This window comes from Mandrillus leucophaeus, unplaced genomic scaffold (genome assembly GCF_000951045.1).
Source record: "Mandrillus leucophaeus isolate KB7577 unplaced genomic scaffold, Mleu.le_1.0 Scaffold539, whole genome shotgun sequence".
NCBI lineage: Eukaryota > Metazoa > Chordata > Mammalia > Primates > Cercopithecidae > Mandrillus > Mandrillus leucophaeus.
Window position 1 is genome coordinate 527,363 of NW_012105797.1, and position 17,379 is coordinate 544,741.

The following is a 17,379-nucleotide window of genomic DNA, read 5'->3' on the forward strand; positions in this document are numbered from 1 at the left end:
GTAAATGACGAGTTAATGGGTGCAGCACACCAACATGGCACATGTATACATATGTAACAAACCTGCACGTTGTGCACATGTACCCTAGAACTTAAATTAAAAAAAAATAATAATAATAAATGTATGTCAAAACTCATTGCTGCCAACACTTACAAGATTATTATATGCACTCACCTGGCTTAAACTGAATTCGAACACCAGCATCATTTTGTATTTTTTTGATCATCTCTCCGTTTCTTCCTATTACAATGCCAACAGCAAATCTTGGAATGGGGACCTGATGTAAAAAAGACTAAGTATTAAGAAAACTAGCTTCTCAGGGTTTAAAGTAAAAAAAAGTATTTAAAAAAAGCACCATTTCCTGAAAATCTGCCTCAAATCATAATAGTACATATAATTTTATATTTATAGCAAATAGGGTGACAAGATATAAAATACTTAATTCTGTATTCTAAAGTATAAAGGTGAAATAAAAGGACAACAATGTTAGAGCTATTTAACACAAAACAGAAAACACTACTATATTTACGAATTAGCATACAACCATTTCTGAATGGGTATTTTTACTTACATCTATCCCTTCATTTCCTCCTATTCTTGACCCATACTCATTCCGAACTTCTCTGAAACCACCTTGATCACGAATTAACTCTAACACCATTTCCTTGGCTTGCTAAAGTAGAAAAAGTTAGCTAATTTAGAAAGCATGTCTCAAAACATTTTAATTATTCATGCATATTTTACCCAACCCCATTCAACCCAAACTCTTTCTTTATAAAGTATAAAGTTAAGTTTACTTGAACTTTATATGGGTCTCCTGTAATCCTAAGAGGTTTGTCAGCACCAGTGTTTTGCGGCCCGTCTTGAATCATAACCATTTTAACTCCCGCCCGTTCCTGTTATAATCATAGAAATAATACATATTAACAAAAGGGAGCGGACAAAAATGGGCATCAAAACAGACCAAAAGTAGCCATTTCACAAACATAACAATACCTGAAGCTGTTTAATAGTTTCTCCCCCCTTTCCAATGACTAATCCTGCCTTGCTAGCAGGAATCATGATTTCTTGAACTGCATTTCCCGGTCCATCGCCATGATGGAAGCCAGGAGCTGGTCTTCCTTTTTCAACAATCTGGTCCAGTAACCGTTTTGCTGACCTGTTAACAAATTAATATTTAAATAGTAAGTTGTAGCATACCCAAGTTTATTCAAATAGAGAAATACAAAACAATGTAACCAAGTACTCCTCCTACCCCAATTCAGGATTAGGTGCCTTAATGCTAACTTTAACAATGTTTTTACTTTTAACTGAAAGAAAATGCCATCAAGGGTCAAAGATTGAGAGATTAGGCAATAAATTTTCTAGATATACAATTTTTATTTTGAAGAATAGTCCAAAATTTCCAAGAACTCTAATGCTAAAGTTATCTCAGAATTAAACTGATTCTTCCAAGAACTAAATGATTTATTTATTTACATTTTTAAACCACCATTTTGCTTACTCATATGCTACAATTATTCATTCAACAAATACTTAAATATCAACCATGTGCAAGTGCTATTTTAGGTAATGGGGTGGTAACACTCAAAGAGACAGGGTTCCTGCTGGAGTGGCTTCGTTTCATTAAAATAAGTAAAAATAACATGTCAAATGAATAACGTATGATTTGGAAAGTGCTATAAAGAAAATCAGGCTGGGGGCAGTGGCTCACGCCTATAATCCCAGGACTTGGGGAGGCCGAGGCGGGTGGATAACGAGGTCAAGAGATTGACACCATCCTGGCCAACACGGTGAAACCCTGTCTCTACTAAAAAAATACAAAAATTAGCTGGGTGTGGTGGCATGCACCTGCAGTCTCAGCTACTTGGGAGGCTGAGGCAGGAGAATCCCGTGAACCCGGGAGGCGGAGGTTGCAGTGAGCCAAGATTGTGCCCCGGCACTCCAGCCTGGCAACAGAGTGAGACTTCATCTCAAAAAATAGAGAAGAAAAAATCTAGTAAAGAGGGGGAACTAATAACGCAGAAGAAAGTACAACTGCAGGCTGAACCTTCAATAGGAAGAAAGGGCTGGCTTTAGGCACATGAACACAAAGCAAAGCAATTACCTGAGTACTATGTGAACAGAGAAAAAAAATGAAGGCTGGTAGGTTTAGCGGTAGGGGAAAAGAAAAGCTTCTTATCATTCGTTTCCATTTTCTCCGTAAATAAGCTTAAGAAGGAGAGAGGTGGGGTTAGATGCTGAAGATTTGGAGATGGGGAAATATAGTATTAAAGAGCCTTGGAGAGGAATGGAAAAGTGAATGGAACTAGGGAAATGCAGGCAACACAACAGTCCACTTGAGCTTAATGTCTGTGAGTTTTAGGTGTCACCAGTCAACATTACTGCGCATTCTCCTCCAGGCTACACTTCGCTTTGCAAGTAGAGACTGGAGTAGATATGAAGTTGTTTTAACCATTTTCTGTGTTTAATGATAAACCCTAATTGAGAAAGGCATGAGGCATAAACTTCAAAGGAGTCAGAGGACTTGGGAGGGAAGGAGGCAACGAAAGAGTAGTGTAAAATAAAGCAGTAACAAAGTGCAGAGAGAAAATTCAGAGTTCTCCTGTTGTTACTTTAAGTCGATTTTAAAGATTTTCAAACTTACTGGACAGATTCAGGTGTTCCAGTTAACATACAGGACCTTTCTGGAAGGCCACCACTGTCTACAATTTAAAACAAAAATAGAATTTCAGGTCAAAAGATTAAAGGCAGCATTATTAGTACTAGAAACCTAAAAGAAAAAAAAAAAGCTACTTCTCTAGTCACTCTGAAAATACCAAGAGAATGTAACATTACCAGGAGCTATCTGTATTTTGCATCCAGATTCCTGTTGTATGCGTGAGATCTGTTCACCTCCTCTGCCAATTACTAGTTAGAAAAAAAAAAGTTTTTTTGGTTTTAAAGATTCTAAAGTATGTTTTGATCATGTTTTCAAAACTTTAAAAATCAAGTTACTTACTAAATCCAACCATTCCATCTGGAACTTTGTATTCTTCTGTCATTACAGATCTGCTAAAAAGTAACAGAAAGTACCATTTTTCCTTCAGTGAAAGATACTTTGTTTACAAATAAAAGATAATCTATTAATAAAAATGGAAGTCTAATGTCTCCCAATGGCTTAAACTAAGGTTCTATGCTCAGACTCATGTCAAAAAATATGGTCTTATTACTTGAGTAGTTAAATTAAGAATTTTAAGATGATACATCAAGTGAAGAAGGGATGATCAATGGAACAGTCTGAAGGCATGAACTGTAAAGGAGTTGGAGGGGAGTTTAGAGAATGTCATCTTAACAGTTACTCTAATTCACCCCTGTTCTTCTAAACTGTGGCTAATTCCCTCTCTCTCTCCAAATCGCGAATTTTTCTCACTCAAAAGAAAAATCATCACTTTATGGTACCTTCCCAAGGGGAGTGATATGAACTAGGTACACCAAAAAATACAGACACATATTCAATATATACCAATGTGGTTGTGTTTTTACATGCAGCTCAACCAAAACTTGCAGAGTACTTTTTGAAAAGTTTGTGACTATACCTTTGCTGCTGATGCATCGGTGGTAACTGTGTTCCAAAAGCTATCAAAAAATTAAATAAAAATAAAACGAAAATTCAAAATTTAAAGTTACTTATGTATTTAACAACAAAATCACATCAAACATTCAAAAATCTTTCCCTAATGCACAGACAACACCTTGAAGAGAGTCAAATTTTATACAGAATATTTATATTGGCACTGACAGGGGTAAGAGAGCCAATGAAAGGGAAGACATTATATTAGCAATGGCACAGAACAATATAATTTCCTTTTTCAAGTTGTACAAGCATAGATCAAGAATTGGAGTTGTTAAATATGTAAAATAATTCGGCAACCAATCCTTACATATACCTGGCCACAATTAATGGGACAGATTGTAAAATAGGAGAAAAAGGTACATATTTACAAAGAAATTCAGGCTAGCTGATCCAAAATACTCATAAACCAACTAACTTCAAAGATACTCGATAATATGAACAAAATCTTAATATAGCTTTTGACCCAGTTTAAAAGGAATACTTACAGTCATTTTGAGGAGCAACTTTCTTAGCATCTGGTTGATCTGCAAAATTAAGTGTCTTTTAATTTTTTTCCAATTAAGTACAAAGCTTCTCCCCTCCCAAACAAGAATATAAACATTTATTGAAATATCTGAAGGTATAGTTTATCATTTGAACCAAAACTGCCAAAATTCGACACAAACTCAGTAATCTAAAAAAGAAACTATACTTCATTCTCTTCACATTCAAAAGATGCACAGACATTAAAATAGTTATCTGATTCTTAACAAATCACTGACCTTAATGTATGTTATGCACATTAGAATGATACAAGACAAAGTACTTTAGGCCCATTACTAGCAAAATATCACATGCTAAAGGCTAATGATGCTTCCACCTCAGGAACTGAAGACTGGGGGGAAAAAAGCGTATCAAACTACAAAAATCTGACATATTAAAAGTTGAGTATATCGGACAGTGACCACAAAGCTATGCCCCCAAAAATTAAAAAAAAAAAAAAACTCACAACATTACAAGGCAATCTCAACTTAAACTGTTCTATTATTTATAAACAAACATTTCACTGAATAAAACTTTAGCAAAAAAAACAAAAAACAAAAAACAAAAAAACTCAAGGCAACTACATGACTACCTTCATCTAAATCCATTACACAGATGAATACAATGCATACCTTGGAACAGACAACCTATAGCTCAAAGTACTACATTCTCCTCCCCCCTTCAAACTTAAATGATTAACCATCAGAATGTTGTGCAGCAAAAATTCAGACACATAATCCAAGAAATATTTGTGTCCATTTAAGAATCCACTGGTTTATTTCACGTTTACATACTGAACACAGGTAATAAATAAAAATTCCTGCCTTTAAAAGGAGAGGGCATTCCCTCCCAGTGTGTTGTACTGCTCGGACTTGTCCAAGAGCCATCTACACATAAAATAAAAAGAATACATTACATACAACATCTGAAGCATCATTAGCTCATTTTTTTTTTATATTAAAAACCTCACTATAAATATGAAAGACACTTAAATAAAGGAAACCAAGTTCTCCTGGTCAAAAGCTACAAATACATTCTATAGCCTCAGTGAGAATCCTTCCTTTAAAAAAAAGGGTAAAAAGAAAATGTATCAAAACTCATACATCAAACCTAAAACAAAAAATACATGCAGACTTCTAAGTTCAGAAGCTTCAATGATTATGATTTTTAAAACTACAAAGCACTGTGAACCCACTGTTTTAATCTATAGGTTTACAGCTAAACGTGAAACACAAAAGTACTAAAAGCAAAGAACATTAAAAAAAACGGTATAACCTGCAACACACTAGAGTAGCAAACAATACGAATTTCGACCTTTAAAGTGTAATTGCAAATAGAAAAATGACGAAAACACAGCATATTAAAATCCATTCATGTATGAGTAAAACCAGTGAAGTGTCTTCTAAGCAATTTATATTTTTGTTTTTTTAATATTATTAACAAGACGTCTGTGCAAACTTTCAATCTGGCACAATCCTAAAAGAGGGAAAATAAACTGTTTTCTAGTAAGACAAAACTTTCTGGTTGACTGAAATTTTACTTACCTTCTCTAGGTCTCTTCCCCTCCTCTTTAGGCCAATATACACCTTAACAGTTTTAACAACCTTATAATAAAAGTAATGTCTCAATAGAATAACAAAAAAATACTGAGAACCACTTCAACTAAACACTCTGAAAAACAATTTAAAATACGTATGAGTATAACTTACCTCCATCTTCTAAAGGTCTTTTTTGTCCCCCATAACCATAGTCATTTGAATTCAGTGATGTCCCAGCATCACCTCCAATTTTTGCTGCAATCTAAAAAAAAAAAAAAACAGAAAAATATCATCACAAACTACTATATACTATTCATTACTAAACTCCCATTTACTTCTAATACATGTATATATGAAATATTTAGTATCACATAAGAAAATTTACTTGAAAAATTAAAATTATAGTTCAATTTGTTGCTAAAATTAATACTTCAGGCAGTTAACATAATAATGAGTTTATTAAGCTTCTGATACATCCCTATAAGAAGCAACAAAGAAGTAATCAACTAGGAATCCGTAAGACAGACCAAACAGATACAAAGAAAATCTGGATCCTATCTGGCTCTCTCTCATGACACTTCAAAAGATGTGTGTAAACAGAGAATGTGAACACTTTGTGGGACCCAAAGGCTATGCTATCTAGTAAGGTAGCCACTAGCCCATATGTGGTTACTGAGTACTCAAAATGTGACTAGTCTGAAATGACACTTGCTCTAAGTGTAAAATTACTCACTGAATATTGAAAACCTGGAATAGAAATCATCTTAATTTTTTATATTAAGCACATGCAAAAGGGGTAATATTTTGGATATGCTGGGTTAAACAAAACATGGCTTACATTGTACTTCTACTGGACAATATTGTTCTAAGGATATATGCAGGAGCCCCAGGAGCTCAAGTCTTAAAAAACCTCAGCTGTGAAACCATAATTCTCTTAGAATATTTTTAACTTTCAGAGTAGGGCAAATAATTTCTTGCACCTGACTGAACAAATTTAATACCCAGCTTTGCTGGCATGGTGGCTCATGCCTGTAATCTTAGTACTTTGGGAGGTGGAGGTGGGTAGACTGCTTGAGCTCAGGAGTTCGAGAGCAGCCTGGGCAACATGATGAAGCTCTATCTCTACTATATACAAAAATTAGCCAGGTATTGTGGTGCACGCCCATAGTCCCAGCTACTCGAGAGGCTGAGGCAAGAGAATCACTTGAACCCAGGAGCTGGAGGTTGCAGTGCACTGGTATCATGCCATTGCACTGTAGCTTGGGTGACAGAGCAAGACTGTAAAAAAAAAAAAAAAAAAGAAAGAAAGAAAAACAACAACAACAACCTGGCTTCAAGTCACAAGTAGGGCACAATCAGTAGATATTTATTGAATTTTTCTGTAAAAAGAGAACTGAAATAGTTCCCATTTCCATGGGGAACCATGGAGTGGTTCTGCCACATTGATGAGTGGTCAGCAATAGGCCAAGCTCCACACTGCAATGCTGTACATTCATTATTGAAGATGTGTGATGGGCTCATGAGAATTTATTACATAATTCTTTCAATTTTGAGTATATTTGAAAACTTCCATGAAAAAATATTAAAGAAAACCTAACTTTTGGTGACTGGGATTCCCCAAAGAGATCCCAATATGGATAACTGCTTCAAGTTTTGATTATCATCAGACAACTGGAGAGGGTAAATTTATAGTTAAGTGCTTAAGTCATAAATTCAACATGGATTGCTTAAGTCTAATTACGCATCAGTTCCCATATACCAACTGTATTTCCTAGGACTCCTAGATTTCCCTTTTCCTCATCTAAAAATGCAAACACCCACCACAAAGAATATTAGGATCAAGAACTAGATTGCTCGATTAAAAAAAGGTACACTCTCAGGTGGACACAGTGGCTCACGCCTGTAATCCCAGCATTTTGGGAGGCCAAGGCAGGCAGATCACCTGAGGTCAAGAGTTCGAGACCAGCCTGACCAACATGGAGAAACTCAGTCTCTACTAAAAACACACAAAAAATGGCTGAGCATGGTGACACATGCCTCGCAGCTACTCAGGAGGCTCAGGTGGGAGAACTGTTTGAACCCAGGAAGTGGAGGTTGCAGCTAGCCGAGATCACGCCACTGCACTCCAGCCTCGGCAACGGCATGAGACACTGTCTCAAAAAAAAAGACAAACAAAAAAAGAAAACTCTAGCTTTGGTCAATCTAACCTTCTTTAACCATCTTTCACTTTACCAATTACAAACCTGTTTTTGTTTCTGGGTGTCTAATTTAAATCTTATTTTCCTAATAATACCTGAAAACACTGCTTTTCCACCCTTAGGTCTTAAAGCACTTAACATTTGAATTGTTCCTCAGGAAAGTAAATACACTGCTGGGCACTGACAGACACTAATAGCAGAGGGAAAGTATTTCAGGCCAGAGAAAATGGTGCTACCAAGAATAGGAAACGGTTTAGCCTATGAACACCTTCTGCAGTTAGCTTTTATAAATACTCTATGAGTTTGCAAAGTAGCACTCCTTGAACTCCAAGAAACTTCTATACAGAGAAAAGACATTTATACAACCTTACCCACTGAATAGTTCAAAAACTAACCAAATGAAAATGAAAGTTGAGGCTGGGCGCTGTTGCTCATGCCTGTAATCCCAGCACTTTGGGAGGCTGAGGTGGGTGGATCACCTGACATCTGGAGTTCGAGACCAGCCTGACCAACATGGTGAAACCCCCATCTCTACTAAAAATACAAAAAAAAAAAAAAAAAAAAAATTAGCTGGGCACGGTGGTGCGCGCCTGTAGTCCCAGCTACTCAGGAGGCTGAGGCAGGAGAATGGCGTGAACCTGGGAGGTGGAGCTCGCAGTGAGCCGAGATCCCTCCACTGCACTCCAGCCTGGGTGACAGAGCGAGATTCCGTCTCAAAAAAGAAAAAAAAAAAAAAAAAAAAGAAAATGAAAGTTGACAGTTTAAAGAACGAGTAACACCATTTCAAAAATTGAGAACTGTTACAAAGACATTAGAGAAAAGCTTTTAACAAAAATACCAATAAAGGAGCCTGGCTCAGTGGCACCTGCAGTCCCAGTTACTTCAGAAGCTGAGGTGGGAGACCTGGTTGAGGCCAGGAGTTCAACATTAATACAGTAAGACCCCATCTCTTTTAAAAAAAATTGAAAAAACAAAATGAACTATAGATTGATCAATTTTCTAAGATCAACAGAAAATATACAATTCCTAGGTGACTACAAGGATAATTAATTTAAGAAAAATAATTCCTAAAAACCAACCTCCAACTATATTCAACTCCTTTTTCAGAGTCCTAGAACATATTCAATTTTTATTAGGCATTTATCAAGTATGGGAAACTTTTTACTTTACATACTATTATATTTTTTGAGTCTCACAATGTTGCCCAGGCTGGAGTGCAGTGGCATGATCTGGGCTCACTGCAATGTCCACACCCCAAGTTCAAGCGATTCTCCCACCTCAGCCTCCCAAGTAGCCGGGACTACAGGTGCCCACCACCATGCCTGACTAATTTTTGTATTTTTAGTAGAGACAGGGTTTCACCCTGTTGGCCAGGCTGGTCTTGAATTCCTGACCTCAAGTGATCCACCCGCCTCAGCCTCCCAAAGTGCTGAGATTACAGGCGTGAGCCACGGTGCCTGGCTACTTTATTTTAGTTTTACAAAAATAATTCAAATTTTCCATCTGGACCATAATCGACTTCTTGAATGAGTAAGTTATTTTTCCTGTTTTCACTGTTTTAGCATTTCTCACCTCTACTGAGGAAGCCAAGACGTGAGAAATCCAAGAATTTGGGAGTTGAAAATAAACTTAAGACACAGTATCTTCAGTTTTTGCTCTCCACGGTTGCAGTTACCTACGGTATAGTACAATCAGATATTCTGGGGTAGGGGAGGATCCCCTTATTCATATAACTTATTACAGCATATTGGTTTTTTAAAAATTTGCCCTTCTTGTCAGTAATACAGTGTATTGTTGTAATTGTTCTATTTCATTTTTTAAATTAAATTAAAATTTTGAGACAGGGTCAGGCTGTTGCCCAAGGCTGTAGTGCAGTGGCATGATCATGGCTCACTTACGCAACTACGTAAAGGACCCAACATTGTCAACATTGTAAACTTGACCTCCCAAGTTCAAGCACTCCTCCCACCTCAGCCTCCTGGGTAGCTGGTACTACAGGCATGCACCACCATGTCTGGCTAATTTTTTGGTATTTTTTAATAGAAACAAGGTTTCACCATGTTGCCTAGGGTGGTCTCGGATTCCTGGGTTCAAGCAAACTTCCTGACTGAGCTTCTCAAAACACTAGGATTACAGACATGAGCCACCTTGGCTGGTTGATTTCTTTTTCAAGACAACGTCATAGTTAAAGTTAAGTGTTAAGATTATAGGCGTGAACCACTATGCCCAGTCTTTTTCTAATTTATTATTATTGTTAATACTATGTCTAATTTAGAATTTAAACTTTATAGATACACATATATAGGAAAAAATATTACCGTGTATATATTGGATTCAATACTATATGTGGTTTCAGATATTCACTGAGGTTCTTGGAATGTATCCTCCGAGGTTAAAAACAGACTACTGTAGTTTACTTAATTAACTTCTGAGGATCAGAAAATCTCTAAAATCAGGTGGTATGACCAACTATAGTCCCTCAGTGTCCCTGAGGGATTGGTTCCAGGAACCATGCAAATACCAAAATCCACAGATGCTCAAGTTCCTTACACAAAATGGTACAGTATCTGCATACAACCTATGCAAATCCTTTGGTATACTTAAAGCATCTCTAAATTACTTATAATACCTGATACAACGTACATAGTTGTATTGTTTTCATTCATATTACTTGTATTCTTGGACCGTCATTCCATTTTTCTAATATTTTTGATCCACAGTTGGCTGAATGTGCAGATGCAGAGCCCACAGACACAGAGGTCTGACTTGTACTTTAATTCATCAAAAATATTTATTGATTTAATTCAGTAAATGCTGAGTACCTACTACAGGCAAAGTCCTGATGGAGTTAGAGTTCCCATATACCAGACATGTGAAGAAACGTGCACACTAGAAATATTACCATACCATAATTTGCTTATCAGTCAAGCCCTGCTAAACTGTCACAAAATGATTTTTAAAAAGAATCATGCTCACATGTTAGTTTTCACTGAACAGACTGATGGTAATAAAAAAAAAAAAAAAACCAAAAACAGCTCTAGTCTGTATTTTCATTTCATTCAAACAACATTATGCAGCCTGAATCACTTTTATAATTGTCAGAGAAGAGACTGCAAGAAGGATCGAATACATACTGACTAATTTCATAGTTGTCTAGAGGGGAAGGGATGAGGGTTAACAGTTTTGCTTAGCTAATCATCTAGTCTGATTCATTTCTACCTTCATATAACCTCAAGGGAAAAAACGGTAGATAAATACATTTTAATTTTCCAATGTTCTAGAGACAGAAGTTGCTATTAGTACCACTGCTAAGGACCCAATCAAACAATCCCAATCTCTGGAGTTACAGCTTGAAATACATAAAAATAAATTTCTTAAGTGCACAGGCTGGAAACCCTGAACAAAAGCAGCAACGTGGTGTCCCTGTGTTGAATTGAGCTCAGAATACTATAAAAATCTAAGACTTTCACATAAAAATAAGCTAGGAAAAAAAAAAAAAAAAGGGTTGGCAACTAAATGACCAGATGTCAACAACCAGCTAGAGTTAACATTACTGACATTACCAAGTACGGACCAGGAATCAAAATTACTTGTCCTGCTTTTCTGAATAACAACTATCCAGCTAAATATACCAATGGCATCCCCACTGGTACAGCCTTTGAAGCTCCTTGAGAGCAGCAAACTGTTCTTATATCTTTTCCTTCCAAAAACAAAAACAGCATAGTATTCTAGACAAAGAAAATAAACTTAGAGTTAGTTGAGGATTCTAGAAACATAACTCAATATTCTCTTAAATACACAAGGAGGAAGTAGTTCAGGTATTAACCTAACTTCTGTCTAAATACCCTTCTGTATATTCCACACATATTATCAGACTAATAGCTACAACTGACATTTAAAGACATCATCAAATGTAATGGGTAATTCTAGTTAAAAGCCAAAGTTAGGAATCTCAGATTTAAGATCATTTTCATAAAGAAATCATTACAGTAAAGACAGAACAACTGACCTATTAGCATATGACAATAAATTTCAGTTTGATGACAATTTCTGTATTTTAAAAAGTAGAAAGAAATTATGGCTTAGCCTAATAATAAAACCTTTTTTTTTTTTTTTTTTTTGAGACAGGGTCTCGCTCTATGCCCAGGCTGGAGTGCAGTAGCGTGATCTCCACTCACTGCTACCTCCACTTTCCAGGTTCAGGCAATTCTTGTGCCTCAGCCTCCCAAGTAGCTGGAACTACAGGCACAGGCCACCAAGCCCGGCTACCTTTTGTATTTTTTGTAGAGATGGGGTTTCACCATGTTGGCCAGGCTGGTCTTAAACTCTGACTTTAAGTGATCTGTCTGCCTCAGCCTCCCAAAGTGCTGGGATTACAGGCGTGAGCCACCGAACCCGGCCCGAAATCCAATTTTTCATTAAAGCATTGCAACACAAAGTCTTCCAGTATCTGGATCCGCTTGTACCTTTCCTTGCCTTGTTTCACGTCCTCCCACCACCATCTTCTTGTGACTTCAATTCTGGGTTCTTGTCATTCCCCCACGTCCCATACCTCTGCGCATGCTGCTTCTTTTCCCTACTGGCCAAACTCTCATTCATTCTATAATGCCTTGCTCAAATATCACTCCTTTACTTAGGAAGCTGGGTATCCCCTCCCAACTTGTGTCCCGTACAAGGTGCCTGCCTCATAGTAGAAACTCTATAAACACTTATAAAATGAGCGGATGAATTAAATACCCGTATTTTGTCTGCCCTTGTTAATCAATTTATCAGATAATCCTGTTCATCTGCATTTGGTCAAGGAACTATATCATAGCTTCTTAGTAGGAAACAATTCATGCATTTAAAAAAAAAAAAAAAAAAAAAAAGGCCGGGCTCACTGCTGTAATCGCAGCACTTTGGGAGGCCCAGACGGGCGGATCATGAGGTCAGGAGTTCGAGACCAGCCTGCCCAGCATAGTGAAACCCTGTCTCTACTTAAAAAAAAAACAAAAACAAAAACAAAAAAATTAGCCGGACACGGTGGCGGACGCCTGTAATCCCAGCCACTCGGGAGGCTGAGGCAGGAGAATTGTTTGAAGCCGGAGGCGGAGGTTGCAGTGGGACGAGATCGCACCACCCTACTCCAATCCAGCCTGGGCGACAGAGGGAGACTCCGTCTCAAACAAAACAAAACAAAACTCCAGTATCTACCTACAGTGTTTGATACTAAGTAATCCAATGTGCTGGTTCTGGTAAAATAAAATAGTTGGTTCCAATAAATACAATAGTTAAGTTTTACAAATCAATCTAATAAAACGCGCTAACAGTGTTTGTCATAGTTATACAAATGCTTGCTGCTAAACATGTTCAGAATTTCTTAAATTACGTGAAAAAACCGCAGAACTAATATTAATGATAACCTTTTGTTGACTACCTCTAATATCTCTGGTTATAAACAAGTACAGGTACATGTTGATAATGTGTTCACATTAGGTATGTTACAACGGATTTTATGAATTCTGATTTTGACTCAACGTTCCTTTAACTGTATCGGTAAAAGTTAAGTGAACTCCTAATGCAATGAAAACACAGCACAACACTGGTTTCTAATTACCATTAGCTTAACACTAGTAAAAAATGTCCAGCACCTAGTACAATATGCATAGTGTCATAGAGAATAGAATTCTTTTGCTTACATGCAAATCCATACCAACACTATACATTTTGAAATTTTAAATATATTAGGGGACTATCTAAAAATGTAAAGTTCAAATTAAGAAATCTTCTATTTTCCTGGAATACTCGCACTATTTTAACAGCTTTCGTCTGGGAAAGTGGTGTCTTCAGGGCAAATGTACGCACTACGTAATACAAAGAGGTCTGGTCAGTTTGCGACTCTTAACAGAGAGGCAGATTCAAATTGAAACCTCTGGTATAATGGGCCTGAGGCCATTTTGAGAAATAAGGGGGACTGACTGTTAGAACAGACTGACGCTTAAATCCCGCCCAGAAAAAGACGGCTTTCAAGTCCCTTCCTTGTAGAGGTGTGAAGGTGAAAGGTACCGAAAGCGGTTTTAATTGCGAGAGGGAACGGAAATGAACTGTAAAGGCTGCTTTAACGACAAATCCCTTCCCTTGCTATGGCTCCAGGAGACCGACCCTAGTTCTTTCCCAAACTGATTACCAGAACCTTCCATTAAATTGTGTGAAACTACCTGCGCTTTATCCCCTGGAAGAGAATCTTCATCTCGAGGAAAAGGGGAGGCTAAGTTAGCTCGCTGGCGACACACGAGTGCCGCAGAAGCGGGAGAAAGCCTTCAGGCCTTCTTTGCGTAGCACGCGTCGGGGTTCTAAGTGGATTACACACCAAGAACACAAAACTGAGTTCTGGTCTCTAATCTTCATTACCAACAAGGGGAAACGTGTCTCCTCACATTTCAGCCCGGAAGGACACCTCTTTCCTCTTCCTCATGCGCTAAAGGGTAGCGGCCTACTCAGTCAGCGGCCAATTACCGTGAGCTTTCGGGATTCCGCCGCGCGGTCCACACTTACCTGCCGGGCTCTCTGCAGTGCATCTTTGAAAGCGTCGTTAACTCCTCCACCACCACCGCCGCCACCGCCGCCACCAGCTGAGCCAGAAGACGGTGGAGGCACTGTTGAATAGTCTGCCATGGTTACACTACGCTAGCCGCTGCCGCCCGTTCAGAGACTTCCTCTCAGCTAAGAAAGAAAGAAAATGGCGGCCGTTGAAGCTGTATCACATTCTTGCGCGACCATCGTGCCGTAAAGGGGTGGAGACTGAAGGAACGAAATCTCGCGATGTTTCCGAGGCAACGCGCTAGTGTGGGGCTAGGGCTGAGAAAGAACGACAGAAACAGAGACGTCGCGAGAATTAGGTTTAAGATTTCGCGAGAATAGGGTTTCTTTTGGCGCCGCCTCTCCGCGCGTTCTTGCGGTGAGGCTGGGTAATTGTTCTTGCAGGGTGGTGGGTGACAGTAGCCGGTTGACAGCGAATGGGATTGGGTGGTGGGAATCCTGAAGAAAAGGTTGTTTCTTACCGGTGGCTGCCTCAGGGAGGTAGTGCGGTAGAATTTTCCGCCATGGGTCATTTTCGGTGTCCGCGGGGAAGGGCGTGACAGCGACGGCCGTGACGGCGACGCAACAGTGTCTCGAGAGCGCTGCCGCCCGGAGGGCGCCTGGAGAAGCGCTTGCGAGACGCCGCGCGGTGATGCTCCCGAAAACGTCTACCCGGCCTAGCGGGAACCCAGCATGATTTTCAGGGTAGTAAAGTGTCCCTGTATTTTACTTCCAGGCTGTCAGATTTTTGAGTTTTATCACGAGGGGGGTGTTGAATTCAGGCTGGAAGCCTGTTAGTTCTCGACCATATTTTAGGTTTTTGTTTAAAATAATGTAGATGAGGCTCTAAAAATATGGCTGCCCTTTTCTTTATCCAAAAACGTGATTGTTCTTAAAGTTCAGTGTTAGCCAGATTTAGTAACCTAGTATTTGTACGTGTCCATGGCCATTTTTGTTAAGGTTGTTTGTTTGTTTTTGGTTTTTTTTTTTTTTTGAGACAGAGTCTCGCTCTGTTGCCTCGGCTGGAGTGCAGTGGCGCGGACTCGGCTCACTGCAGCCTCCGCCTCCTGGGTTCAAGCGATTTTCCTACTTAAGCCTCCCGAGTACCTGGCACTACAGGTGTCCGCCACCACGTCCGGCTAATTTTTTGTATTTTTAGTAGAGACGGGGTTTCACCGTGTTAGCCAGGATGGTCTCGATATCCTGACCTTGTGGTCCGCCACCACGTCCGGCTAATTTTTTGTATTTTTAGTAGAGACGGGGTTTCACCGTGTTAGCCAGGATGGTCTCGATATCCTGACCTCGTGATCCACCCGCCTCAGCCTCCCAAAGTGCTGGGATTACAGGCGTGAGCCACTGCGCCCGGACTATTAAGGTCTTTTAAGTTAAGAACAGCATTGTTTCTTGGCCAAAATAGATTTTGTAGCTTCTTAGGCGTAGTTTCTCCCACCCCAGCTTGTGGGTATTCAAATGTAAGGTAAACTTCTGAATTGTCATCACAGGACTAGGTATATGTGTGTGTGTGTGTGTAAATTGGTATTTTATCTTATGTACTTAAGTTACCAAGTAATTTCAGACATTTCTTCAGACTTTCTCCAACATATCGTGGCAGTTTACTGTGTTAATAGTAGTTTCAGGAATCGTTACGATACTTACTATTGAGTATATCACAGTGACTATTTTTCCAAAATTATTTCTATTTAAATAACAAAGAATGAGGTAAAATGAACTTTCTCAACTTTGTGGCATTTGTGGCATTATTTGGTTAGGTCTAAAAAAAATTCTTTTTCAGCAGCTCATAAGAGTAATTGTGAGAAATATATGCTGCATTCTTTCTGAAAACCTAAAAGTAATGTGTTCATTTGCTCAAGCACCAAAATAGCAGTTAATATGCTTGTAGATACAGGTGAGCCATCATTTCCCTTTAATCAGCTTTTAATGCAGTCGTATTCATTTATATCTGTGATGATCTCTTTCAGTGTTCATGGCCATTCCTATAAATTTTGGTGGGATTTCCTTTTCAAAAATCAGTGCATGTATGGGACTACAGATCTAATCATAATATATAGAAAAACAGTAAAAGCAGTGTTGGGTGTATAGCTAAGTAGAAATTTTCCAGTTGTATTTTGAGAATGTCTTGATTTTTTCATATTTTATTAATTAGGCAATACAATCAGACCTTTGGATCAATGTAATTTACCACAGTGCTGTAATTTACCCTCAAAACAAATTTATGTATATCGCAATTTATTTTAGTTATCATTGAATGTTGAAAAATATGTAAGGACCTCAATTTTTTTTTTTTTTTTTTAAATGCTCGCTCCGTGGCCCAGGCTGGAGTGCAGTGGCGCGATCTTGGCTCACTGAAACCTCGGCCCCCCCAGGTTCAACAGATTCTCGCTCCTCAGCCTCTGGAGTAGCTGGGATTACAGGTGTGCACCACCATGCCCGACTAATTTTTTTTTGAGACAGAGTCTCGCCCTGTTGCCCAGACTGGAGTGCAGTGGCATGATCTCGGCTCACTGTAACCTCCACCTCCTGGCTTCAAGCAGTTCTTCTGTGTCAGCCTCCCGAGTAGCTGGGATGACAGGCACCCACCACTACGCCCAGCTAATTTTTGTATTTTTAGTAGAGACAGTGTTTCACCGTGTTGGCCAGGCTGGCCTCGAACTCCTGACCTTGTGATCCATCTTCGGCCTCCCAAAGTGCTGGGATTACAGGTATGAGCCACCGCACCCGGCCAGAATGAAATTCTTGATAGGTTAATCTTTTGGAAAAATTAATGCTTGAGATAAAGGTTCTTTGTGAAAACATAAATAAATTCTGCTTTTTAGGACCTCTTCAGTGAAGCTGGGAGGAATATTTGGGGGGTTGCTAAGGTGTCATTCCAAACTTTTTCAGTGTTCTTCAAATCTAATAAAAGAACAAACATCTTTACTGTATTATA

The 17,379-nt window shown here is 38.7% G+C and overlaps 2 protein-coding genes across 5 annotated transcripts in view; one reads left to right on the top strand and one right to left on the bottom strand.

Moving 5' to 3' along the window:
- FUBP1 (far upstream element (FUSE) binding protein 1) overlaps positions 1-14,723 on the bottom strand; it is a 38,847-nt gene extending 24,124 nt beyond the window's left edge. Inside the window, exons 1-12 of one of the 4 annotated variants that reach the window (XM_011997374.1) lie at positions 14,409-14,646; positions 5,848-5,938; positions 4,963-5,025; positions 4,102-4,140; positions 3,579-3,618; positions 3,002-3,054; positions 2,839-2,910; positions 2,648-2,705; positions 997-1,159; positions 798-896; positions 572-673; positions 175-277 (exon numbers count right to left, since the gene is read on the bottom strand). In XM_011997374.1, coding sequence (XP_011852764.1) covers positions 175-277; positions 572-673; positions 798-896; positions 997-1,159; positions 2,648-2,705; positions 2,839-2,910; positions 3,002-3,054; positions 3,579-3,618; positions 4,102-4,140; positions 4,963-5,025; positions 5,848-5,938; positions 14,409-14,528 — 1,003 coding nt within the window. In that variant the 5' untranslated portion in view covers positions 14,529-14,646. Of the gene's footprint in view, positions 1-174; positions 278-571; positions 674-797; positions 897-996; positions 1,160-2,647; positions 2,706-2,838; positions 2,911-3,001; positions 3,055-3,578; positions 3,619-4,101; positions 4,141-4,962; positions 5,026-5,847; positions 5,939-14,408 lie in introns of all 4 variants that reach the window. The other 3 variants (XR_001007921.1, XM_011997375.1, XM_011997376.1) reach the window with 3 other exon arrangements.
- A 1,079-nt stretch (positions 14,724-15,802) lies between these two features.
- DNAJB4 (DnaJ (Hsp40) homolog, subfamily B, member 4) overlaps positions 15,803-17,379 on the top strand; it is a 36,303-nt gene continuing 34,726 nt past the window's right edge. Inside the window, exon 1 of the mRNA XM_011997373.1 lies at positions 15,803-15,940. The gene's annotated coding sequence lies outside the window, so the exon portion shown is untranslated. The remainder of the gene's footprint in view (positions 15,941-17,379) is intronic.